General features: G+C 37.6%; 1 protein-coding gene across 1 annotated transcript; it reads right to left on the reverse strand.

Moving 5' to 3' along the window:
- Positions 1 to 1,161: 1,161 nt before the first annotated feature.
- On the reverse strand, positions 1,162 to 27,862 carry LOC113108269 (bile salt export pump-like). Its single transcript, XM_026271196.1, has 28 exons — positions 27,601 to 27,862; positions 24,302 to 24,406; positions 24,195 to 24,207; positions 23,087 to 23,144; positions 22,769 to 23,010; positions 21,310 to 21,394; positions 20,936 to 21,069; positions 19,367 to 19,538; positions 18,457 to 18,581; positions 17,517 to 17,691; positions 17,088 to 17,201; positions 16,874 to 16,984; positions 16,667 to 16,792; positions 15,593 to 15,796; positions 14,273 to 14,443; positions 13,755 to 13,956; positions 12,814 to 12,895; positions 12,614 to 12,734; positions 12,365 to 12,529; positions 12,057 to 12,161; positions 11,201 to 11,362; positions 8,158 to 8,361; positions 7,454 to 7,695; positions 7,154 to 7,310; positions 6,876 to 7,073; positions 6,318 to 6,524; positions 5,706 to 5,852; positions 1,162 to 1,576 (listed from the first exon to the last, which is right to left on the reverse strand). The coding sequence occupies exons 2-28, from the start codon at positions 24,390 to 24,392 to the stop codon at positions 1,376 to 1,378; spliced, it is 4,014 nt and encodes a 1,337-aa protein (XP_026126981.1). The 5' UTR covers positions 24,393 to 24,406; positions 27,601 to 27,862; the 3' UTR covers positions 1,162 to 1,375.
- Between the last annotated feature and the right edge of the window lie 117 nt (positions 27,863 to 27,979).

The raw sequence follows: 27,979 nt of genomic DNA on the forward strand, positions 1-27,979 counted from the left end.
AGAAACGTATTGTTGCTTAGCTAAATGAGCACAATTTTTCCTCAAAGAAAGGCAAAATAACTAGTGACAAATATGTTTACAATACATACAGTCTTTAAAGGACTTTTTAAATATGTACACATTGTTCATCTGTAACATTTGAATGACAGCAAGTGAGACATCAAAACATGGCACTACATTAAACAATGACTGAGCGTAAATGTTTCAGTGATTATGAACATATTATCAGTCTCGTTCTATTATCAGTGTAGTTCAAGGACACCATATCTTCAGCTGCTACAACAAGTCGAATCTCTGCAACCTTTTAGTACAAAACAAATACTTGCATGATGTCACATTTTTATGCAATACATTTTCGCTCAGTTTCTTGAAAAAAACAAAAAACAGTTGATCCAGGTTGACTAACCATACCTGTATAATACGGTGGCCACGAGAGCTCAATGTGCTGCAATTTAAGAGAACACATGCAAATTGAAAAAACACCAGCAAATGAAGAAAACATCTTCATCAGTTTGACAACATAAGTGTAACAAATCCTCACAACACATGCAAATTAACAAAAGCTCTGCGAATCTTCACAACACATGCAAATTAACAACTGAAAATCCTCACAACACATGCAAATTAACAACTGAAAATCCTCACAACACATGCAAATTAAGAAAACACGGATCCAGCTGGTATTTGTTTATTGTGCAGTGGCTACAATCATTTGAGCTGTTGATGACCTGAAAGGTGAGTTTTCTTTTTTTTTAAACACCCTGATTGCATGATTCCTTTACCTTTCGGATATTATTAGCCTAAATAAGCTGAATAATTACACGATTAACTGTGAGAGTTTAATATTACTTATAAGATGGCGAACTTTAATATCCTCAAGTAAATTTCAAGGTTAATCAAAATAAATGTGCAATGCTTCATTAATTGTTTCTTAATTTGCATGTGCTGTGAGGATTTACAGCGCGTTTTTTAATTTGCATGTATTGTGAAGATTTGCAGCATTTCTTAATTTGCATGTTTTGTGAAGATTTGCAGTGCTTTTGTTAATTTGCATGTGTTGTGAGGATTTGCAACACTTGTGTTATCAAAACTGATGAAGATTTTTTCTTCATTTGCTGGTGTTTTTTCAATTTGCATGTGTTTTCTTAATTTGCATTGAGCTCTCTTGGCCACCGTAGTATAAGTATAATTCAAACATTCAAAGGATGTTGTCAAGACATAATAAACGTCCACTTATCAATAAATACATATAAATAAAAAATACCTCAACAATTAATTCCATTACCAAATGTACTGGGATGTAATTTGTTTGAGCAGCCCGACTAAACCAGACAAACCAACGATTGCAGAAGTAATGTTCTATATATATATTTTTTTAACTAATAGTCACCCCTGTGGTGACAAGCTTGTAGTATGCAGCTTTCCTGGACATGAGCTCCTCGTGGGTCCCTTTCTCGATGAGCACGCCCTGTGACATCACTGCGATGATGTCAGCAGTCTGAATGGTGGAAAGCCTGTGAGCAATGGCGATACACGTGCGTCCCTGACGGGCCTCATCAAGCGCGGCCTGAACAACCTAAAGATTGAAAAACAAACATATTTTGTGCATTAAAAAGTTGTGCAGAAATACAGGCATCAGTGCTGAGGGGAGTACTTGCAAAGTGCAGTTCATTATGAATACAAATTACATGGGAAAAAATTGTAGTTAGTAATTTAATCCAACTACTTTTTGATTAAGATTAAGATTAATCTTAGATTCATTTTAGGTAATATAATTAAACTACTTTTTTCATTACATTTAGATCACATGCCCAGAGGTTAAAAGTAATCTAAAGCTCAGATATAATTGGATGGCTTGTAAAAAAAAAAAATATCAACACTGATCAAAAAAAAAAAAAAAGTGTGAAAGGCCCCTATTTTGATTTGAATAAAATCTTGTACCATATTAATATAAAATAATGTCTATGTCAGGGTTTGTGAAGGAACTACAGGGGTTTGTAAATGATTAAAAAGCTAATCATTAAAAATTACATCTTACATATGCTAAAGTAAAATTGTCATGATTCTGCCCTCGTGTCCTTGATTTTTCCTAGTCTTGAGGCAGGATCATGACAGACCCGTGTTTTGTGTACAAGCACATGGCCTTGCCTTTGGGCCATGTGCTTGTGTTGTCTCGTTCCCTTGCCCCGCCCCCCTTGTTAACCTAGTCGTGTCTTGATTGTCCCATCTGTGCCACCTGTCGTGTCTTGATTGTTCCCCCTATTTAGATCTCCTAGTGTGCTCTGTCTTGCGTCGGTTCATTGTGTTCCTCACCTGTGATTGAGATTTGTTCCCTAAGAATTGTGATTGTGATTCGTGATTGTGATTCGTGATTGTGATTCGTGATTGTGATTCGTGATTCGTGATTGTGATTCGTGATTGTGATTCGTGATTGTGATTCGTGATTGTGATTCGTGATTGTGATTCGTGATTGTGATTCGTGATTGTGATTCGTGATTGTGATTCGTGATTGTGATTCGTGATTGTGATTCGTGACGTGATTGTGATTCGTGATTGTGATTCGTGATTGTGATTCGTGATTGTGATTCGTGATTGTGATTCGTGATTGTGATTCGTGATTGTGATTCGTGATAATACCCTGGTAACCCCTTTAAGATACTGTGTCCTGTATACCGTGAGTGTTTATTTGTAGTCAGTGTTCTCTAGTTTTGAGTCTTTGTTTATCTTGCCTTATCAGTCCTGTTTAGTTATTTTTGTATCTGCCCTAGTCCTTGTTTTCCCCCTCGTGGGTTTTTATTTTCCCCTTTTTGTAAATAAACCTGTTTGTGTTGTAAATCCTGTCTGCACCTGAGTTCCTCCTTGCCAAAACCCTGACAGAATGAACCGACCACGAAGGAACTCAGCAGACAGGAGGCAATGCTGGATGGCATCAGCCAGCCAGCGAGATTGTTTTGAGGGCTCTCGCCTTGTGGTGTTCCGGGGGACCAGGGGAGGTCGTTCCGGAGCGAGCGGGCGAGAGGAGGAGCCCCAGAGGTCCCCACCTACCCAGCTGCCGGCGATCCCGGAGGGTCGTGTCCTGGCCGTGGCAACCCTGGGGGATCAGTTAGGTCCCTCCCAAGATCCTGAGGTACCTCCCACTACCTTAAGTCTCCCCAACAAGCGAGGGAGACGGCTTTCATGGGAGTCAGCTTCAGAGTCTTCGGCGTCCGAGGCTGCCCTGCCCGAGACCAAACTCCCCCAACCCGCCTCTGACCCAGCTGTAGCCTCTGCACCGCGCCCGAGGAGGAAGAGGAGGAAGAAGGGGCCTGCCGGTCCTGTGACCCTGTCTCCTCCCGTGCCAGCAGCGGTGAGCGCTGGCGTGCCCGTGCCAGCAGCGGAGAGAGCTGGCGTGCCCGAGCCAGCAGCGGAGAGAGCTGGCGTGCCCGTGCCAGCAGCGGTGAGCGCTGGCGTGCCCGAGCCAGCAGCGGTGAGCGCTGGCGTGCCCGAGCCGGCAAAGAAGAGGGCAGTATGCAAGTCGGCAGTCGTGAGAGCGCAGGAGAGTGCCGCGGCCGACTCTGCAGCAAAGACTTTAGTACAGTGTGTCTCATCTCGTAAGGAGATGCCAATTGTCTTAGCGGCTAAAGCCTTTTCAGATTATTTGTCTAGTCTTGTCCGTATCCTAGAAGTCCCCGTCAGTCCTGTCTTGTCCCCAGACCCTGTCCCTAGAAGTCCCGAGTGTCCAGCCGTTGTCTCCCCGTGTCCTGTTGTCCCCCCGAGCCCAGTAGATGTTGTCTCCCCGTGCCCAGCTGATGTTGTCATGAGTCCCGTTGATGTAGCCCCGTGTCCCGTGGATGTAGCCCCGTGTCCCGTGAGTGTTGCCCCGTGTCCAGCTGTTGTCCCCCCGTGTCCAGCTGTCGTCTCCCCGCGTCCCGTAAGTCTTGCCCCGCGTCCCGTAAGTGACCCCTCCCCACCCCTCACCACCCAGACCTGCCCGTACCCCCCGTCGTCAGCCTTCGTCCTGTCCTCCTAAAACTCCTGCCCCACCCACTCACCCTGGTCTGTCCCCCATGAACTTTGTGGTCCCGCCTCCTCCCCTTCCCTGTTTGTTTTTTTTTATTTGTCACCCTAACCCTGCCGTCGTGTATTCATGTTTGCCTTTGTTGTTATTGGTCTAGTCTTGTCCGTATCCTAGAAGTCCCCGTCAGTCCTGTCTTGTCCCCAGACCCTGTCCCTAGAAGTCCCGAGTGTCCAGCCGTTGTCTCCCCGTGTCCTGTTGTCCCCCCGAGCCCAGTAGATGTTGTCTCCCCGTGCCCAGCTGATGTTGTCATGAGTCCCGTGGATGTAGCCCCGTGTCCCGTGGATGTAGCCCCGTGTCCCGTGAGTGTTGCCCCGTGTCCAGCTGTTGTCCCCCCGTGTCCAGCTGTCGTCTCCCCGCGTCCCGTAAGTCTTGCCCCGCGTCCCGTAAGTGACCCCTCCCCACCCCTCACCACCCAGACCTGCCCGTACCCCCCGTCGTCAGCCTTCGTCCTGTCCTCCTAAAACTCCTGCCCCACCCACTCACCCTGGTCTGTCCCCCATGAACTTTGTGGTCCCGCCTCCTCCCCTTCCCTGTTTGTTTTTTTTTATTTGTCACCCTAACCCTGCCGTCGTGTATTCATGTTTGCCTTTGTTGTTATTTGTCATGTCCTGTTGGTTTGTGTCGGTGTCCCAGTCCGTCATGTCAGTCATGTCTCGTGTTTGATGTTCCCTTGAGGAGTGTCTGGAAGCCGCTCCTTAAGGGAGGGGTTCTGTCATGATTCTGCCCTCGTGTCCTTGATTTTTCCTAGTCTTGAGGCAGGATCATGACAGACCCGTGTTTTGTGTACAAGCACATGGCCTTGCCTTTGGGCCATGTGCTTGTGTTGTCTCGTTCCCTTGCCCCGCCCCCCTTGTTAACCTAGTCGTGTCTTGATTGTCCCATCTGTGCCACCTGTCGTGTCTTGATTGTTCCCCCTATTTAGATCTCCTAGTGTGCTCTGTCTTGCGTCGGTTCATTGTGTTCCTCACCTGTGATTGAGATTTGTTCCCTAAGAATTGTGATTGTGATTCGTGATAATACCCTGGTAACCCCTTTAAGATACTGTGTCCTGTATACCGTGAGTGTTTATTTGTAGTCAGTGTTCTCTAGTTTTGAGTCTTTGTTTATCTTGCCTTATCAGTCCTGTTTAGTTATTTTTGTATCTGCCCTAGTCCTTGTTTTCCCCCTCGTGGGTTTTTTTTCCCCTTTTTGTAAATAAACCTGTTTGTGTTGTAAATCCTGTCTGCACCTGAGTTCCTCCTTGCCAAAACCCTGACAAAAATAAAATATAAAAAAACACTTATTGTTTGTGCAATTCCACAAAATCATATATTAAAAATAGGCTTTTTTTTTTTTTTTTTTTTTTTTTTTTTTAGAAAAGACAATTTAAATTATTAAAAAATGGAGAAAATGTGATGAATTATGAATAACTTGTTGCCATTTCGTGAAAATTAAGGAATCATGTAATAAGTCAAATTTACTGTAGACTGATAACGATTTTTTTTGTAATATAATTTAATACATTTTTGGAATTTGATCATGTAATTCAGATTATATAATCACTTACTACTCAACACTGAAGACAATATTGAGAAAGCGGGAAATTTGCCTGATGGTAAATTACAGTCAGGCTATAAATAAGTGCAAACACACAATGATGTAGTTTTACCTTCTCACTCTCAGTATCGAGTGCGGAGGTGGCCTCATCCAGCAGCAGGATTTTAGGGTTTCTGACGATGGCTCTTGCGATCGCTATGCGCTGTTTCTGTCCACGGGATAATTGAGAGCCTTGAGCGCCGACCTGAGTTTCATATTTCTGAAAAATGCAACAATAATCCAGAAAATCTAATTTTTTTATTTTTTTTTTAATGGAACGGTTTATTGAAAATGTAAACAAAACAGTTTCGCACGTTTTTCATGCTGATCATTTAGATGACTCAAATATGGTACAGTAGGCTAAAAGCCAAAAAGCTTCTATTTATCATAATGCACCTTCTTGGTATTATTTACGATTAATCAGTGCTTTTTATTCCAAATGTTTGCTTTCATAACAATTTAGCAAAAGGTAATTTCCAGGGATTTCCCAGTCAAATGCAGCGGCTCCACTGGTGCATGAAGTATGCATGACCTGACCATACTAACAAACTAACATAACTTGCTTTAGTTGTAACAGACCGAAAATGAGATGAACAACATTTCATGTTGACTTTTAGCCACATTTAAACGTGTTACCTGTGAATCAGAATAGTCAAGTCATGAATGAAAGAAAAGCATAACATACATCAGGTAGTGTCATCACAAAATCGTGCAGATAGGCCTTCTTAGCAGCCTCTATAATCTCCTCCATGCTCACGGTACGAGAATTATCTCCATACTGGATATTCTCTGCGATACTGCAGTCGAACAGCACCGGCTCCTGGGAAACGATGCCAATCTGAGACCTCAGGAAGGGCACGCTGATGCTCGCAGATGGATGTCCATCGATCAGCTAGGGCAAGAACAGAAAGCCATAGTTTGTTTGTCACAATCAAGGATTTTGCATTTAATCTTCTGACATGTTAAGAGATATTTTAATAGCATCTAGTAGCTGCAATTCCTTGTGTGTTTTTACCAAAATGGCAAAATTATTTAAACTAGATTTGACATTTAAAAATATATGTGGACATTTAAAAATATATGTGGTAATAATTCTTGCAATAATGCAATGCAAATTAAAAATGCATCAAAATATATTGTTGGCTCTGTGACTAAATGCTTTTGTTTTGCTTTGTAAGTTGCATTGGATAAAAGTATCACCTAAATGCATTTATGTAAAGATGCAATAAATGTGGTTTCATACCACTTGACCTTCATCGGGGTCATAGAATCGCTCCAGCAGTTGAACGCTGGTGCTCTTCCCACATCCGCTGCTTCCCACAAAAGCAAGCGTCTGTCCTGGATGTACTGACACCTCCAATCCCCTCAAAACCTGGATGTCTGGCCTGCTGGGATACGTGAACCTGCACCCTTTGAATTCTATTTGGCCCTCAAAGGGATTCTGTAACAGCAAAGAAGTGAACATTGGAAATGGTCAAAGTAACAACTGGGAGGGAAAAAAAAACCTAGATACTCTCTTACCCAACTTTGTCCTTCTGTTTTGCTGATGCTAATTTTGGGAACCCTGTCCAACAGTTTGAAGAGTTGGGAAGCAGCTATCTTGGCCTTGGCGTAATCTGGTGTGAAAGACGAAGCTCTGCCAAGTGCGGTGGCACTGGTCACCAGAGCTGAAATGACTCTGAGGGATAACACACACAGCATTTATTTTAATGACACTGATCGACTGGTATATTTCAAACAATTCCCTTTAGTCAATTATGCATGCTTATAACTGATGCTTAGCTGTAAATCCTGCATGCATTAATCCAGACATTAACTGACCTGAACACCATCATATATGGAAGCCCCTCATTACTGACCAGATAGCCGCCGTATCGAAAAGAGCAAGCGAAGGCCATGAAAATGACACACTTGGCGAATGCAAAACAGATCCCATAAACATGAGCTTTCTTCTTTGCCCTTTTATATGGTGCTTGAAGCTGCTCCTCATATTGAGACACAAAGTGTTTCTCTTTGGATAAACCGGCGATGGTCCTGATGTTGCTCAGAGCTTCACTGGACACCTGTATGAACAGACATATACATAGCAAAAATAATGATCATTTGGCAAACATGCAGGACAAAAGCTTTCAGGTTCAGTACGATGCTTTTGAAAGAAGTCTGTTTTGCTCCATTTATCTTATTCGAAAAACAGTAAACTCAGTAATATTGTGAAGTAACCCTGATACATTACATTTCATTTCAGGATATCTGATAAATAAACACTGTTCTTTTAAACTTTCTATTTGAAAAAGGAAACTATTTTATTTAACATATCATGTGTTTCTTAAACTAAAGTATTATTAACTGCAAAACAAACTCAAAATCCTTCACAATACTAAATACTCCAGAATGCTAAAACCAGTACATTGTTTTTTTGCTGACTACACTGCATTTTATTCATGTGTATTTGCTGCCTTAGTGAAAGCATGAATATTGCATTTAAATGAATGAATCAGACTTCATTTAACATGTCTTTTTTGTACCTGTCCAGCAGCCTCCAATGCATTTTTATCCTCATTAGCAAATCCTGTCAGCATTTTAGCCTGAAAGACTCCAGAGAGGCCGATGAGAGGAAGGAAGCAGGTGACCACAAGACTCAGTTTCCAGCTGAAGTAATATGCAATAATGAAAGAAGCACCGATGTTGGTCAGTGAATTCACAATCATGCCGATCTGTGAGCCTGTAGCCTTTGGTGAAGAGCACATTGAACACAATCAAACATACACTTGACCATATAAATTATCTTAAATCTTTGAAAAAAATTTTTTTACAATGTCATTTTTTCTCACTGAAGTCCTCTAAAAATACATTTGTTTTTGCTTTTGACTTTACAAATCATGCCCCTTGCTTATGAAATCAGTGCTTTTTTAAGTCCTTAGCTTAAAACCCATCTCTTCCATCTTTATTTGACCCTCTAACTTTAGCACTCACTATTCTAATTCTATTCTTAAAAAAACCCAATAAATTATAATCTTTTTGTATTATATCTATTTTCTTTTTATTTATTATACAATTATAAAAAAGCCCTCTAATACTAGCTTGCTCTATTCTTTTTCTATTCTTTTTATTTTTATTTATTACATAATTTAAAAGCCCTTGCTACGTGTACTGTGTTAACCTAACTGAGACTTATTATAGCACTTATTTATCATTGCTCTTTTGTTGTTTTTGATTGCTTCCATTGTCCTCATTTGTAAGTAGCTTTAGATAAAAGTGTCTGCTAAATGACTAAGTGTAAATGTAAAGTGAATGTAAATGTTGTTTTCTATGGAAGCATATGGGTAGCATTATTCAATTTGGGATGTAATATGCAAAATGACAATGTAATATGTAAAATGGCAATGCATTTCTGTATTTACATTTCCATACATACAGTATTTTATACATACAGTGAAGTGGAAATTAAAATCAATAATAGACTGAACAGTTCCATGTCTGTAACATTTACCACTCTCATCTTTTAAGTCATAAGGCACTAGGTATGTGTGTGTGTGTGTGTGTGTGTGTGTGTGGTTGTATGTGTGTGTGACATTAATAAATAATTGTAAAAATGAATATAGTTACATTTCTAAATAAAAATAGTAAAATTAGCTCTATGCTGCTCAGTGCTCCTGTAGCCTACCCCCCCTCTCGCGGCTGTAGACGGTAATGTTTTCTCTTGGTCTTGAATAAAAGTGACATATAGTCCAGTGCGACTTATATATGTTTTTTTCCTCGTCATGACGTATTTTTGGACTGATGCAACTTATACCGAAAAATACAGTTAACATTATTATTATTATTTATTATGAGAGTAATTGACACAGACTAGAACTTTAATGTTTCACCCAATTCAGCTCATATCTTTAGACTCGTCCGACTCGTGTTGCTTGTATAACTGGCCAGACTTACCTTCCCAAAAAATCCTATTTAATTTTATTTCATAAATTTAACTATATTTCTTTCCACTTCACTGTTATCCAAAGGGACATAACTATTTGCACTGTATTTATCAGTGGGACAATATTCGTACAATACTACAACCTAGAAATAATTTGCAGGTCTCAGCAGCACGAATTATGTGCCCAGCTACATCTGATTCAAATATTATGCTAATTAACAGTGAGTGTAGTTTCAGACATTTCAGTGCTTCACTCGCACTGACTCTTATTCTGCCTGAAAGAATGAAAAGACCGAGCTGAAGGCTGTCAGATGAAAACCGATCCGATTCGACCAATCAGATGAAAGCAGCGTTTCAGCTCCGCCCACAAGTGGGAATGAAATATTGAAGCCATAAACCGAAATGATCAAAACATACACGGACCAACTGTCTTGTCCATGTTCTCTCACTTGATTGAATCCTCTTCTTGAGACTTGAGTCTCTGACCTTCTGTAAGCCCCGCCTTGTTCACACAATGATTGACGTGGCGCGAGGGCAGGGACACGTGATCGGCTCGGAATGCATTTTCAATGTGCACATTGAGTTTTGCTACATTCATTGCGGGACACCTAATGAAAATGCAATCGTAAGTGTCTTGACTGTGAGTGTTAATGCAATTAAGAAAAATAGCATTTAAATGAACATTTTGCCACAGTTTTTGCTTTAACATGTTAGACATATCTAATCATTTCTGTAATACATTTTCATTTTAATTTTGCAACTTATAAAGCGTTAAAATTAATATTCATTTTACATATTAAAACTGGTGTAGTAAATGGCAAATGAAAATTATGTAATTTAATTTTCATTTTCATTTTGCACCAAACGTTGCACAAATGTATTGGAAAATTTAAATGTAAATACAGAAATGCATTGCCATTTTACATATTGCATTGTCATTTTGCATATTACATCCCAAATTGAATAATGCTACCCATATGCTTCCATAGTTTTCCTATACATTTTCTATGCTCTCTCTGATCCTTAGATTTAAATACTCAATTTTCGCTTCTGCCCCTTTAAGAAACACCTATTTGCATATTAAAATGAGTGCTTTTTTCAGCTTTGCAACATGTTTTATTATTGTATTTTCTTGTAAACATTAAAGTGGCATGTGAAACTTCTCAGTCCACTTATAATGTTTGTAAAGTTTCTATGGGTCAAAATCAGTCACAAGTATGTTTTATAACCCCTTTTTTTGTGCTCTCTATTGGAATTATTTATTTATTTATTTATTTATTTATTGCTTCTGCACTTTTAAGAAACATCCCTTTGCATAAGAAATGAGAGCTTTATTCATTATACAGAGGGATATGGCTGCTGTAACGGTTTGGTTACCCACATTCTTAAAAAAAAAAAACTTATTTAGTGTTCAACAGAAGAACTAAATATTGGAGTAGATGAACTTGAGGTGAGTATATGATGACAGTAACTATCCCTGTTAAGATGTTATTTTAAGGAACTTTCCCCCTCAAGTTTTATTTTTATTTTTTTTGCTGCTGTGCCTTTAAGAAACAACTCTTTGCATATAAAATGAATGCTTTCTCCAGCTTTGCAACATTTTTTGTTATTATTGTATTCTCTAGTCTGTATCTTCTGTCACTCACCCCCTGCACCATGGAGGCGTCAGTGGCTAGTCTGGTAGTCAGAGCACCAGGACTGTTAATGGGGCTGTCGAACCAGCCCATCTCTTGCTTTAACATTGCCTGAAATGCATCCTTTCTCAGCCTGCGAGTCAACAGCTCTCCTGATTTGGCAAAAGAGTAGCCCTGCCATAAACATATCACAGAATATTACGTCACAGCCTGCTGTAATATCACCACACAAATTTTTCATGGGTAATGTTAAAGTGCCCCTATTATGAATTTTTGAATATTACCTTTCGCGCAGTATGTAACAGAGCTCTGAGTGAATGAAAACATCCTGCAAAGTTTTAAATCTGAAAGTGCACTGTGTATAAACTTATTCTCTCTTAAAAGAAAGAGTCGACTCTGAATCATTGAAACGAGTAATTTTTAAAAACGAATCCCAAGCCGTTTCATGTTTAAGTCAACATGAAACATTAGCATATTGCTGCTCACTTGTTGGTCTTTTTGCTTTGTTCTGAATGAAAATGCACATCCATTCTTCACCACTAGGGGCAGCTTTTGGAGCAGTAAACACAGGTTTCCCGGTAACGGCTGTAAACAAAGCAGCACTGCATGCTGCTTTTATTACAAAGTGGAAATAAAATCAGCCAATCACCACAGACTAGCGTCACACAGAGGGGGATTTGTAAATGAATCGTAGATCGAATCAGTTGGGAGACCTTGAGCAAATAAGGTAAAAATAAATGCATATTATAAGACAATGAAAGTGTCAACCAACTCCCAAAACCAAAATATTAAGCTTTCATTACCCATAATAGTGGCACTTTAAAATGTAGGTATACAAAAAAACCTCAATAAGGAACTGAGGAAATACCTGTAAGAACTGTGAAAAGAAGCTCAGGACTCCTATGCTGACAAACAAAATACAAATCCTGTTTATCTGCATCCTCTGTTTATCCAGGTCTTGAATGGAGAATGTCTGAAAATCAACCATGATATTGTTAAACTGTGACTTAAAATATCATCAAGCTGATTATCTAGATACAGCTAATGGGATGCTGCATTTTATTCAAAACCCTTTCAACAAGGTACATGTAATATTTAAAGATAGGGATTAAAGACAGAATTGCTTTAGCAAACAACATTAATCAGATTGTATGCCATGTTATGTGTGTGTCTCACCCCAAGGATTTCACTGAATAAAAGAGCATAGATGGGTTTGACCGATCCATTGATGGCAGCACCTAAAGAGCCCAGCAGCATATATGGCCACTCGGGACGGTTATACTTCAGGATTCGTGCCACTGGAGCCGGTTCAATGACTTCTTCATCTTTACCATTGCTTTTCTGCAAGACAAGATAGGGAACTTCAGATAAAAGTTGAAAGCACTGCATGTGCGATACTGTATCTAAATGTTCTCGGTTCCAGACCTTGTTGTTTACTTCAGCTTCCTCAGTTTCTAAATGGTCCGAATGGATTTTGAATTTTCCAGATATGGCATCAGGAATGCTGTTTGACATTTGAGAATGTGATTGCTGTCTCAAAGATCGCCTATAGGAAAGATGTTTTAGTTTAAAAACAGAACATTTTGGACTCCCCTCTCAAAATAAAAGTCATAATGTTTATGTACCTTAAGGTACTCTCGTAACTTCCTCTGCTGAAGCTCATTACTTTCTCAAGTCCCTCCTCCTCTATAATGGTCATCTCAGCAGCTGTGTGATTCAGTGTCAAGTTAGTGTTAAAAGAAACCGACCGTTCACCCAAAAATGCACACAATGTCATTGACCCTCCTGTTGTTTAAAACTATCTCCATGCTGCTCTTTTCTAAGCAATTACATTAAGATCCAAAAAGTACTAAACCACCTTCATGTGCTATTTTATTGCATCAATTCAGAATAATATACTACAATATAAAAGTTTTATGTTGTTGAGTTATTGTCATTGAGAAATGTAGTCACTATTGCTATGCTTCCATCCAAATGTGATAAATTAGAGCATTGCATAAAACATCTGAAAATAATGCATTTCCATCCCATGTTTTCAAGAAAACTAAATCTGTAAGCCTGTTTCCACCACTGGATAAAACAATTAAAAAAAATCTCACAATTTTAATTTTTTTTCTGGCAGTTGTCTTGATTTTCTGTCAGAATTGCATGATATAAATGTGCAATCCGGTTTTTCCTCAAAATTGCTAGGTTATATCGTACAATTCTGGCTTTTTTTTCTAACAAATGCAAGTTTATATCTCATAATAATGACTTCTTCCTCAGAGTTATGAGATGAACTCGCAGCTGTCAGTTATAAAGACCAATTTAAAAAATAAATTAAAAAAGAATCTCAGAATTGCAAGTTTGTCACTCAATTCTATGAAAATTACCTTTTTCATTTTTTAGGCTTCCAAAGTTTTTGTTTTGTTTTGGTTTTATAATACACATAAAAATACATGGATGGACATAGTTTACAATGCATGAAAATACACTAATGAAGTGATGCAAAATTTCTGCTTTCGTGTTTCATGGAAAAATACCAGAATACAGGTTTCCAGTGACCTCCAGATCTCTCTGTACTCACTGTACTCTGGTTTATCACTCTCTGTATCCTTTCCTTGATTCTGCAGGGTTACTAGTGTGAAGTAAACTCCCTTTCTGTCCAGTAACTGGCTGTGTGTGCCTCTCTCTACAGCACGTCCATGCTTAAAGCCCACGATCACATCGGCGTTGCGGATGGTGGACAGACGGTGTGCGATGCTGATAGTCGTTCTTCCCTGTCGAGCCTGAAAAAAATCAAATCGAATGAATGCATGCAACAACAAATACATGGAAATGACTCGTTCTTGAACAAACCTGCATTTGCTTACAAGTTCAGAATTCAGTGCAACAGGTAACATTCAATTATAGGGTACTAAAACTGTTGAAGATAAAAGGAGATAATAGACTGAAATAATATGAGAAATGTTGAAGGTGTCTGAATAAATCTGGGTGTGACTATACTTCAAAAAGTCAGGACAGGATAAGGGACTGTGCCGAACTGATGGCTGCAGCTTGAAGACTTTTGGAGAAGTTTAGTTTTGGTCTTAGTTAATAGGTTACCTTATCCAAGGCCTCCTGTACTAGAGCCTCACTCTCGTTATCCAGCGCTGACGTGGCCATGTCTAACAGGAGGATTCTGGGATTCCTGACCAGCGCTCGAGCAATGGCGATCCTCTGTTTCTGCCCTCCACTCATCTGACCCCCACCTTCACCCACCAATGTGTCAAATTTCTGCATGATATGACAGTGTCATCAAATTCATTTAGCTTGATATGAAAAATTAAAGGGGTCATAAGATGCTATTTTAAAGATAATTATTTGGTGTAACAGTATAGGTTGACATGCTTTAATGTTAAAAAACATTACAACAAAAGCAACTCTCTAACCATTAGGCCTCAGCTGCCCTTCTCTCTCTCTCTCTTTTTTTTAAAGTAGCACATTATTTTTCAAATACTGTACATTATTGTAGTTCCTCTCAAACACATTGTTCTCTACAAAGTAGAGTATGTGTATGCAGTACACAAGCTGCGATTAAGAAAGCTGACTCCACGTTACCCTGTCTTTCTCTCACGCATGCACACACACACACACACACACACACACACACACAATGCGATACTCTACGCAAGGCAGAACTCTGCATTTGAGTCAAGAGCAAATATTTAAACTATTAAGGAAACATGCTTACAGTCGCTGATTCAGAATAAGCGCCAGATTATCAAAGTCAAGTCGGAGGTGACCCATTTTTTCTAGAAATAGCCTTTGCACAGCCAGCCTTGTAGGGTGCAAAGTTTTTAGCCTTGAAAGTTGAAAGCCAACATCTCATAGGTTCACAAAACTGTCCTCCATAAAATGCGTTGCACAAATTCGAACATCTGGGTTGTGTTGTTCTGTTGTATGTAAATCTTAACCAATGATTCCTCATTGCATCTTTCTTCAGGAAGACCAAATAAAGTGCTTTTGCTTTGGCACAGAAACACACAGCGTCTCCCTGACATGACTGCTTCAATACTAACTGTGTTGCTGAAACCACGCCTTCTTTCTTTGCGTGACATTTGGGCGGTATTATGCAAATATTTCCACCTCGTGACGTAGAGATGTGGGGCATGTTAGAATGAGGCGTTTTAACCCGGTTTGGCCTCTTTTAGAGAGAATAAATATTTTTGTGGGAGACTTTGAGCTGTTTAACTCTGCAGATCTTATACATGCACAAATAGCTAAATAACACACTGAAGAAAAGGAAAAATAGAAATCTCATCATATGAACCCCTTTAATATATGCAAAACTAATCTAAAAAAATCTCCAAGCACTTCCCGTGTTACTTTGTGTAACTGATCAGTGAGGTAATGCATGTACTGATCTTATACAGTAGGTGGCACCTGAGGAAGATCCATGATGAAGTTGTAAGCATTGGCTTGTTTGGTGGCTTCTATGATCTCCTCCATGGTGACTCCAGGACGGCCGTATCGGATGTTCTCCGCGATCGTGGTGGCGAACAGAACAGGCTCTTGCTCCACTACACCAATGAGGGAACGAAACCACTGGATATTCAGGCTTCTGATGTCATGACCATCCAGCGTGACCTAAAAATGACAATCGTTTTGATTTTCAACACTAGGTCAGACATTTGGTTTTAGATTTTACTGCATTACTTGTATTTAAGGAGGTATTTTAACTAATAAGATTAAATAAGATTAATTATATATACATATTAATTCACTCATTAATTGTTCTATTGTTGGAAGTCTTAGAAACTGTGTAAGTGTGAACCAGTGTTATGAATGTTAAATTAAACTTGTTTTTCTTTCACTAATTCAAATATAATAAAATGTTGGTGAAAAATAAAAATTCAGTTCTAAATAAATAATTGTATTTATTGATTGATTCATTATTTGTAAATAACCAATGTCCTATGAAATTAAGATGTTTGACCAGTGTAAATATTGTTAACTAAAACTCTTTAAAAATCTAAAATCAGGCATTGAAATAAAGATAAAATATTACAAAATATAAATATCAAATGAAATTAAATAAAAATTAAATGCTAAACAAATGTATTTATGTATTTATTTAATTGTTTGGTTGTTGTTGTTGTTTCTTTATTGTTAATTAAAACTATTGAAAAAAAAACTTTTCAGTAATTCAAATTAAGCTCAAATATCATATTATAAATTATAAATACTTGATGAAAAATAAAAGTTAGAGCTGACATAATTAGCAATCCTTACTTAAATAAGTCAAAGTCTTCAAATGACTAAACCTGAAACTTAAATAAAAATAAATTAAAGATAAATAGAAATACAAAAAGAATAAAAAAAATCTAATTAAATGAAATTAAATGAAAATAAAATCAACTGAAAATGTGAAAATAAAAGCTAAAAATATAAATCTATTAATAAATACTGTAAGAGTATATATAATATAATTAACACTATAGTTTTGTATTACTGTACCATTCCTTCTTTGGGGTCGTAGAACCTCTGAATGAGTTGAATTGTTGTGCTCTTTCCTGATCCACTTGGTCCAACAAATGCAGTGTTCTCACCAGCTTTGACCACAAAATTCAAATCATCTAATATCTGAACACAAGATACAGCCAATCATCCCTGGATACAATTTAACTCTTTAATGCAGACATTAGATTTAAAAACATAACCCACTTTCACTTCCGGACGGGAGGGATAGTTGAAGTGAACACTGTGGAATTCAATGTCACCTTTAACTTTGTCTAACGCATGACCTTCTTCTGAGAAGCAATCGATTTCTGGTTCCTGTATGGGAACAGGATGTGACGGTGATTAATCTTTCCCTGAAGCTGAAAGAATGAAATTCATTGATTTTGTGAGAAGAACTGTGTGTTTGTGTTATTCTCACCCTGTCAATAGTGTCAAATATACTTTTGGCTGCGGCCCGACCAGAAGCAAAGGCCTCAAGACAAGGAGAGGCCTGGCCCAGATTCACGGCACCCATAAGAACACCAAAGAATACCTGAAGAGAATAAAGGATATTTCATAAAATAATGTGTTGCATCCTTCTCACTGAAAGATACAGCTTAATTCTTTATTTCTCTATATCTTTCTTGTTTCTTTTTTATATATTAAAAATAATTTTTATTACCTATTTTTATTGATATTTTTAATAACTTTCATGCACAGAACTTTGAATTACCATTAATGTAAAAAAAATTGACATAGCACATAAATAATCTAAGACCAAAAGTGACAGGTAAAAAAATTAAAATTAACTAAATAGAATAAAATAAGATGAAACTTCTCCTTCTGTGTCCACACTTGGATGTCATACCTGAACAAGGTCGCCGGGCGAGAGCTCCTTGGTTTCAATGACCAGTTTTGAGCCGTACCAGAAAGCCAGTGCATAACACAAGAATATGATGCACCAAAGGTAACCCTGAAACACACCAATGATCGCTCCCTTCTTAATACCCCACTCCTGGGCCTCCACGAGGTTCCTGTCATACCTGTGGAAATAACCATTAAAAATCTCCCACTCTACAGTATCTAGCTGTGCATGACTGGAAGATTCATCCCAATAAAAACAGTTTTTGTAATCTTTCACCAAGATGCAATTACTTGCTCTGTCTTACTGTACGTCATAAATTACATCACCACCACTCTTTTGTCACAGTGTCTGGTCTGCGTTTCCCTGGGTGTCCACTAGTGGTCTCACTTCCCCATAGTCACCCAACTGCAGGCACTACAATTCCCGCAAGCCTTTGTCCTATTCATCACTGTTAATTAATTGCACACCTAGGATAAACTCAGCTGTCTCCACTTTCATCATTTTCACCTGTCCATATAAACCAGCCTGTCTCATTCTGTTTCATGGAGTCCTTGTTTTCCATCAACCGGTTTTCTCGCGGTCCCTTGTGTTTTCTTGTTTCTGGACTGATTTTGGGATTATGATTTTTGGATTACCTTATTAAAACACTGCTTTTGGATCTCTCGTTTCTGTTGTGCAATTAACATTGATGAATGGGACAAAGGCTTGTGGGGATTGTAGTGCCTGCGGTGGGGTGACTATGGGGAAGTGAGACACCCAGGGAAACGCAGACCAGACACTGTGACATCTTTCCATCCCTTCATTCAAACCTTAATGCCCACTTTTTAAAATCCACATTATTCCAGAAATACCTTTACATTCAGTGTGTTTTCTCATTAAATATTATTCAGTTTCATTTGGTGTAAATAGGTATGCATTGGCAGATAATTAGGGCACGCTGTACCTCTCTGTTTCCTTGTGCTCTCCTCCAAAAGCGGCAACCGTTCTCATGGAGGAAAGGACTTCATCAGCCACTGCTCCTGCTTTAGCATAGGCCGTCAACTCACGACCTGTAAGCCTTGCTACAGCCTTCACATCAAAAATATACAATGATGGGTGATTGAATGATGAAACAAATTTTTTTTTACATTTTAATCTAAGATGAGTTGATGAGTTTGTTTGTTCGTCAGAACAGATTTGAAGAAATGTATCATTGCATCAATTGCTCACCAAGGGATGCTCTGCAGTGAATGGGTGCCATCAGAATGAGAGTCCAAACAGCTGATAAAAACATGACAATAACCCACAAGTAATCCACATCACTCCATTTCACCAGTTCGTGTCTTGTGAAGTGAAATGTTGAATGTTTGTAATAAGCAAGTCCATAATGCATAATAATGCTTCCTTCAGTTAAAAAGTCTCTGATGTTGTCTCACCTTAAAATCCACTGATATATTTGTTTAGAACTGTTTTCACTTGTTTGCAGTGCTTGATCTGTGCATATTTATCTCCTGATTCAAATATGATATTTCTTTTTTTCAATGGAGAAATAATACAAGTAGAGAAAATGTCTTTCACTTCACAAGACATGAACTGTTAGACAGGAGTGGTGTGGATTACTTGTGGATTATTGTGATGTTTTTATCAGCTGTTTGGACTCTCATTCTGACGGCACCCATTCACTGCGGAGGATCCATTGGTGAACAAATTGATGTAATGCTGAGCTGAACTTCTCCAAATCTGTTCTGATGAAGAAACAAACTAGTAGAGTAAATTTGCATCACATTTCTGGGTGAACTATTCCTTTAAATCATTCATTACATCATGAGATTCCTCAACATTTATCATATTAAACTTTCTGTAGCAACACCAACCATCGCCATGAGTCCTGCAGCCAGTCCAATGAGAGGACTGACTGCTATCACCACCAGCGTCAGCTTCCATCCGCCGATGAATCCCACCGTGAAGCCAAATATGAACGTTGAGATCCTCTCGATGAAGATAGAGACCTGGTCTGCCATAGCATTGTTGATTTTGTTGATGTCACTACATGGAAAAATAAACTGGATTTTATTATAACAGATAAAATTAGAGTAGAAGTTGTTTTGAAAGTACATTTAAAGGGGGGGTGAAATGCTCGTTTTCACTCAATATCCTGTTAATCTTGAGTACATATAGAGTAGTACTGCATCCTTCATAACTCCAAAAAGTCTTTAGTTTTATTATATTCATAAGAGAAAGATAGTCTGTACCGATTTTCCCCGGAAAAACATGACCGGCTGGAGGCGTGACGTGTGGGCGGAGCTAAAGAATCACGAGCGCCAGTAGGCTTTTGCGTTGAGAGCGTTTGGAAGCTGACATTAACATGAGGAAAAAAACATCATCCTAAACAAACCATGGCTAACAGTCAGATTCAGCGTTTATTTATGATCCAGAATCAGATCCCGAGGCTGAAACTGAACGAGAGCAGCAGCAGCAAGGACTCGCTCCGAGCGGGGCTCGAAACCGGGTCTCCGATGGGAGACGGACGCACTAACAAGGAAGCAGAGATATTTGAAGCAGTTTTACTCACCGCATGCGGTTCCAACACACGATCGTGACCCTTTTTTGTTGGGACTACATCATCCTTAAGAAATAAACGATACGCAAATCCGTCGTCAAATTGGGCCTTGTGAACAAGCATCTTTGAAATGCAGGGAACAAACACAAACACTTGCACAACTCCGTTGATGCTCTGTAAAAATAAACTCCATCCACTGGACCCTTAATGCTGTTTTTTCTTTGGTAATCTGTGCAGGGTTGTCTTGCCCTGGCAACCAAAAACACACTTCTTTTGTGACATTTCGCGACGCTCTCGCTCTGATCAGTGAAGTCTGTTGTGCTCTCAGTGCTCTGCTCTACGGGAGCGCGCGCTCTTCCAGCAGAAGTGCGTCAGGACCCATATAAGGAAATTCCGCTCCATCTAACGTCACACAGAGCCATACTCGAAAAAAAACTTTCCGAAACTTGTGACAAACCGGAAGGAGTATTTTTGGAACTGAAATACTCCTCCAAACGTACAACTTAATTTTTGAAACTTTGTCCATGTTTAGCATGGGAATCCAACTCTTTAACAGAGTAAAAAACTCAGTATGCATGAAATAGCATTTCACCCCCCCCCCCTTTAAGTAATAATTACAAAGAAATGATAAGTAATGCATTCAATTAAAAGTGAACTTTTGAAGTAATTCTTAAAAAAATATTTTCTTGTAAAGCATGCTTCAAAACTCAACCTCCAAGAAACATATATTTACAATGTACTACATGTATTGTTTATCATCCACTAAAAATGCATGTTTACATTTGTCAATCAATGCAAAGTTTAATATATAACACCACCAATGACAGATTCATGAACAAATCTAACAATAGTACAAGATAACACAGAAAGACTTGAATATAACTCAGATATCCTTGTGTTCAGCTCCCCGATGGAGTTGCAGTCAAACCAGCCAATCTCCGAGCACATTATCTTCCTGAAGTACATTTTCCGGATGCGTTGTATCTGTCTGGCGGCAGCAGAAACCCAGAGAGCGATCTGAAACCAGAGTGATTATCATGAATACTGTGAATTTGGCTTAATAATATCTCTGTCTCCGGCAAATCTGTAGCACCACTGAGATCAAAAAAATAAAGGATGTGTATGTTAAAACCCTGACTGCATTTCTGATACTGGACAGACATTAATATTGCACCATTCCTTTGAAGTGCATTTGTCTGAAAGGCAATTACAGTAAAAAGTTTTATATGACATGAGAACAAACTTAAGCTTATATACCTGAAAGTAACTCAGAATAAGGACTCCAACTCCAATTACAGCATAGTATAATGCAAACTTGGTCATTTCAGCCTCTATATCCACACTGTAAAGAAAGACAGAGCAAGAACATTTAAAATATGCAAAATGCAAAGTAACAAATTTTACAATGTTTGAACCTATCCTGTAGTTCTTTCTCCAAAACGCTTTTCTGGCTGTTAAAGTTGTTGGAAAATAAAAAAAAAATAGAAAAAGTATAAATAATGAAATGTAATAAATATTTGAAACTATTTTTTCAAAAATCCAAATATGTTAATTTAAATATTAAAATATTATAAACTTGTTTTAAAAAATGTATTAAAAAATGCAAAAAAGTCTAAATATATTTATATAAATAATTAAATATACATAAAAATTAAATACAAATTTTATATATAAAATAATGAAAATAAGTAAAAAATAATAAATGCAATGTACATAAATATAAATATTTCTTATTTATATTAGAAAATATATTTATATTATTATATTATATTTTTATTTTATTATATATATATTTATATAATTATTATATTATTATATCCCAATTTTGAGTCAATGAGAAAATGAGAATAAATTTTATATAAAAAAAAATAAAAAAATAAACACAAATAGGTTCTCATTTGTTACTCATAAATAAGTGGAGCTCAAATGGACACTTTTGTTTAAGTCTCTTGCTTTGTTTCTAAATAAACAGATGCTGGTAATCTCATCTGCTTTTCTCCTCTTTCTAAAGAGATCTGGAGAACCCTTTTTGAAAACCTGTGCTCCTGGCTGTAGTTGTGTGATTTGTGTCCATGCAGAAACTTGTGAACGATGCTCCTATAGATGTGGCATCAACATTTAGTGACGTCATTGAAAGTTCTGGGAAAACTGAAATTGTACTGTTAGTCTCAGTCACGGTGCCTTTAAATTGCTAGATATCAGAAAGCCTGAAGTTCTGACTGTGGCAAAATGAGGAGCTGGGAATGGAGGAGGGTAATTTGCTCCTGAGCAAGCAAAAAGTTGCTGAATAATATAGAATAGCACTTATATAGGAATGCCATGATAGGTCTTGAATTCCTATCGGTAGATGCTATCATCTAAAAGTCAGCCGATGCAAGCTTGACTCACGTGACCTGCCAAAACAAATGCTACACGCTTCATTTTTGGATCTGGTGATTATTCATTTACAAATTAAGCACTAAATAGTTGTCTCAGATTTAATTAACTCAAATTCAGTCTCAATGAACTCAAATATTTCTCATCAAATTCTCCTAGAACAAAATAATCTGAGGTATACGTGATTATTTTAAAGCTCTATAATTGTCTCAATTGTGTGTAATCATTTTCCTAAGGAATTTAGATTAAGTCTCTTGTACTTTTAAATTTTCCTGTGAATTTTCCACAATTTTCCTGTGAGGACAGGTTGCAGATTCCATCTTGAACCATCCTCACTCACCCACAGTACGTGGAGCTGTTGTCCGGCCACTCAACTACAGTCCCGCCCATCCAGGTGATGGTGTTATTAATGCAGGTTTTGTTCGGGTTGGCCAGTTCCTGAAGCTCAAGCTCATAGTCCACGAAGGTGTTGGTCATCATGCCATACACCAGCAGCATGAGAGGAGACGCGGCGCCATGGACCAGAGAGCACACGCTTCCAACCACCATCATCAGCACCTCCTTCCATGTGGCAAAGCGGAACTGGACAGAAATCAAAAACAGTGAAAAATCAAAAAATAAATCAACCTAAACAGCAGAATCACATTAAAATGCTCACCAGCTGAAAGAATCCGATGGTCAGCGCTTTCTCTTTTTTTATTTGGTCACTGCCATTCCTTCAAACACAGACAGAATTTAGATTTTATTGCAGACTTTACTGCAGCTTAAAATTAATTTGCAGATCGGATCATTTGATTCACACTGGAACTTTGGTGCAGGTTGGCAAATCATTCAATTCCGAACGGAACTTTGGTGCAGGATTGAGAATCATTTGATTCAGATTGGAACTTTGGTGCAGGTTGGCGAATCATTTGATTCAGATCGGAACTTTGGGGCAGGATCGTGAATCATTAGAATCAGATCGAAACTTTGATGCAACTATTATTTCTCAGATGTCAAATTCAATATTTGCCTCATGTTTTAAATATGGGTCACTTTCTGTGGCATTTGTGCCATAACATGTATCCAAAATATTGAAAGAATTCAATAAATAAAAATAAAATACTATTGTGTTATTCTTTGGTATTACTCAATACAAATGTGTTATTCTATGTTATTTACTCAATATGGTATTATCTTATAATATTATGCATAACTATGACAGAAAGCAATATACTGATCAATATGCTGAGTTATTCCCAAATACTGGATGTCATGAAGAGGGTCAGGTGTATAAAGGCCCCCCCATAGGGCAGTACTACTGGACACATAAAAGACCTCCCACTGGGGGATCCTGGTAATATTCCACTAAGTTGTATCTGTGACCTAAAGTGACCTCTGAAATGCACCTGTGAACTTTGGGGGATTTCCAAATGCTGACATCAGTAGTAAACAGACTTGTGGGGATGTCTCACGTGACAATAGCCAACCAATAGGAAGAGATTGTTTAATTGTTGACTTGGCCGAATTCCATCATTAAGCGATAAGGGGTGGCAAACTTGGCGGGCAATGCCAATTAAAAACCGGAACTACCAAATAAGGTATAGAGATAAGGGTATAAAAGGAGTGCACGGACAGACAGAAGATTCAGATGCGGTGCACGGCATCTCGGCTTTGTTGTTTTGAGCAATAAAGTCTATATTCTGACACCTGGAACTCCGTCTCCCGAGCCTTATTAATTTGACTGAAGAAATTCATCATCAGCCCTAAGACACGACAATACTCACTTGAGGTCAGCATCTGCATTGTAAGAATATAGAAGACATTAGTTGCACATAGTAAAACATTTAATATTTTGCAAATAAAATTAAATACAGCACACTACAGTTGATACCTTCATCAGCTTTATATGATTTTGTGGTTTTATCTACACAGTCCCTTGGAGAGTCTTCACTTTTATTCTTCTTCATTCTTCTGTTCTTCATTCTTCAGGTCGCATCTGATGTGGTTTTACAGAAAAGGACACGTTTAGCCAGTTTTAACTTCCCAACAGCATCAAATCACACAAACTAATGAAAAAAAAAAAAAAAAAAACCTAAGCATTAAGTCTTGACTGTAGTCATAATGCCCGTGTGATGAACTACAGAGACAATAACTCTTTATCTTCTATTTTTAACCTGGCATTTCATAGTGATTATATAACAGATCTAGTTACTGAATATCAAAGTATCGCCTTTATGGATATTTAAAAATGACCTTTCATGCAATGCAAGCGCTAAGTGAAGGAAAACATCCTGCAAAGTTTTAAATCTGAAAGTGTGCTGTGTATAAACTTATTGTCTCTCAAAAGAAAAAGTTGACTCTGAATCATTGACGTCAACATGAAACATTAAGATATTCCCCGCCCACTTGTCTTTTTGCGTGATCTGATTGAAAATACAAATTCATTCTTTGCCACTAGATGCCACCTTTGGTTATATCTCTGCCATTATTCTGAGCATGACAGATTATATTTTGAGCATGCAAAAGTGCATTCTGCATGCGCGCGAACTACATTTTGTGGAAAGAAGAAGGTATTTTGAGCACACAAAAATAAATTTTATATTTAAAATAAGTTTTTAATGTGTGCAGACCAGACTGTATACCTTCTCTTTTGCACAAGCTTGGTTGTAAAAGCAGCCAATCAGTATTTAGCAGCTTCATCTCTGATTGGCTGGATTTATGGCATATTGTAACACTGGGTTGTGTTGAGCAAGCATACTGTGTGCATTTAGAGAGGACTGAGGGCAGGCATCTGGTGAGCAAGCTAGTGAAATGTTGCTCGCACAAAAGAGAAGATCTGCACAAACCCAAAAGCTTATTTTACATCCAAAATGTATTTTTTTATGCGCTCAAAGAACTTTCTTTTTTGCGAGATGAAAATTTTCTCCAAAACACTCAGTTCCACTTGCAGAATCGACCAATTGGACAAATCACTATAGATTAGCATCTCGCAAAGGAGGGGTTTGGAAAATAAATTGCTGAGCGAATCGTTTGGGAGCCGTTGAGCAAATAAGGTAAAAATAAATTTATATTATAAATGCATATTATAAGACAATGAAAGTGTTTTTTGTTTTGTTTTGTTTTTTGACCTTGCATGAATGTCAAACTGTTATTGGTGACACCCAAAACCAAAATGTGAGCCTTTCAGGATTTGGACACTTTAATTCTTCTTTGCACATGATTTTGTCTTATAAAATTTTACAAGAATAATTAAAAACAACTAGTGGAAAAATAAATACCGTACATAATAGATAAACACACACAAATTAACCAGTTAGATTACAGAGCAAATAATGTCTATAGCAGATCATTTGAATTTCGCTGCTGATTAGAAATATGTTCAGTCTGAGCGCAGCATTAAACATTACCAAGATCTACACGTGATCAATGCAGTCGGTCCTCACCTTCTGCACGATATTCAAAATAAATTTGACTGATAAGACATTATCTGATCAAGGTCAAGGTAATAGAAATCAAGGTCAAGGTCAGATAGCGTATAATGGGTTTGTGTGTGTGTGTGTGTGGGGGGGGGGGGGGGGTTCAGTTGAGTTCAGTCACATTTATTAATCACTTATCAAATCACATCGAGGTTTACAGCAGATTATTAACGTAATCTCATAGACATCAGTAATAAATTGGGTTGAATGACCGTTAGGTTCATCAGTTCGTTAGTTGGCCTTGCAATGTTGAGTATGATGATAGAGAGTCTGACAGAAGAATCCTTCGTCATTTATGTATTTATTTAGATTTTTTGATTTGAGGTCTAAAATGTACCATTTATGTTTTAATAATAATAGACTCATAGTTATTTTAAATAATGTTTACATTACATTGTTTACACTGTAAAAAAAAGAATTGGAAGCTGTAAATAAAACAATGATTATTGGAGTATGTAATACAAGAAAATACTGTTACTTACCATTACTTTGTAGCTGTTTATCAAATTTACTCACAATATTAGAGTTAAAATTGTTTCTACACCAAATTTATACTAATGCATTTAGACTTATTTTATAAATGCATCATGTATGAAGGTGATAATTTAATAGGTTATTGTTTAATAGACCAGCAGTCTTTCAACCCTTCTGGTGACATGTCATCTCAAAAACAATATAAATAATCAATAACTGATGACAAAACTCCTATGCATCCCCACTATCTGAATCCAGTGTAGTAGAAATGAAAACAAAAAACATTAATAAAAAATCAACAAACATGTATTTGCTTTAAAATCTTTTATTTTGATTAAGATTTGACAAAATAGGAAATATATAAGTGTGTTGATGTTTTTGGAGCCTTCAGAACAGCCAAATTCATGACTCTAATACAATGTGACGCGGAGGGTGCATCCTACATCAATCCTTATCAGAACAGTACATTTTCAAAATCTCTGAAAGATCTGAAAATATTTATATCAGAAGGACTAAACTTAAAAAAAAAAAAAAAGATTTTCTTGCACAACCGATCAAGAGAAACATAGATAAGTAGAGTAATAAAAAAGTAATAGAAACACAAATATAATTATTTTTCCAGGCTTAAAATCATGTTAAGCAACAAATATTGCATTCATGCATTCGTCAGCTAACTACAACCTTAGAAAGCATGCAAAAGATGCATAGGCTTTATGTATATGGAAACTCATATTTTATATATCGGACACTCTAATATTGATGAGATAAAATTTTACACAAGTTGAAAAATTGAAATACTGTTAAAAAACTAAAGAAAAAAATACTCTCACAAGTGCGGTCAAATATAAAAGTGTGTATAATTAAGTCAGTGACCGAACAGTGAATAACTGCACTGTTATTTTTTTGACCTGTGATAAATCACATAGCACTTAATAATCAGTTTTACTGTTAAAGTGATAAAGATTGGTGTCATTGTATGTAATAATCTGCCATAAAGTTGTATCTTGCAACTCTTTGTCATTTGTACATCATGTATCAGTCCTTGACTTTTACATGATATTTACATGATAATACATTTTAGTGGATGTAAAAGGCATTCTGGTAACACTTTACAATAAGGTCCCATTAGTTAACGTGAGTAACAAAGAGCAAGACATTAATATTCTTTGTTAACTTTAGTCAATATAAATACAAAAGGCCTGAATTCTTATACTGGCAATATAAATCTTGATGTACATACCTCTAGAAAGCGACTGACTAGAAATGTTGGCAGGTGTATTTCTGTGTGGTCAGTCTCAAACATAGACTGAATGTATCCAATGCATCTCATCTGCGGCTCAGTCCTAGCTCACACTTTTCTTTGAATTGTTTAAGTCCTTTTGTACATCTGCCTCTGTTAAATAAACAATTTGAATGCGCTTCAAGGACTTTTTACAATAACACAAGAGATTCCTGCTCAGCAAAGATACACAGTATCGAAGAAGTCTGAGGTGGCTTCCTGTGTTCAGGAATGTGCTGTTTAGAGTCACAAACACAGGAAAATGTTTGATCTGTTTCTAGAAACAGATCTAAGGACCAGTTCCTATTGTTATTTAAAGGTACAACTGTTGAAAAATATA

This window comes from Carassius auratus, chromosome 9, assembly GCF_003368295.1.
Source record: "Carassius auratus strain Wakin chromosome 9, ASM336829v1, whole genome shotgun sequence".
Lineage (NCBI taxonomy): Eukaryota > Metazoa > Chordata > Actinopteri > Cypriniformes > Cyprinidae > Carassius > Carassius auratus.

What these genes read in the sequence shown, in the direction of transcription:
- LOC113108269 (XM_026271196.1), bottom strand. Translation starts at nt 24,392, where the DNA reads ATGAAGAACAGAAGAATGAAGAAGAATAAAAGTGAAGACTCTCCAAGG. An exon ending in TTATTCTGAGTTACTTTCAG is followed by an intron (nt 21,070 to 21,309) that starts GTATATAAGCTT and finishes CTCTGGTTTCAG; the next exon opens with ATCGCTCTCTGGGTTTCTGC. An exon ending in CCTCCCGTCCGGAAGTGAAA is followed by an intron (nt 16,793 to 16,873) that starts GTGGGTTATGTT and finishes TCTTGTGTTCAG; the next exon opens with ATATTAGATGATTTGAATTT.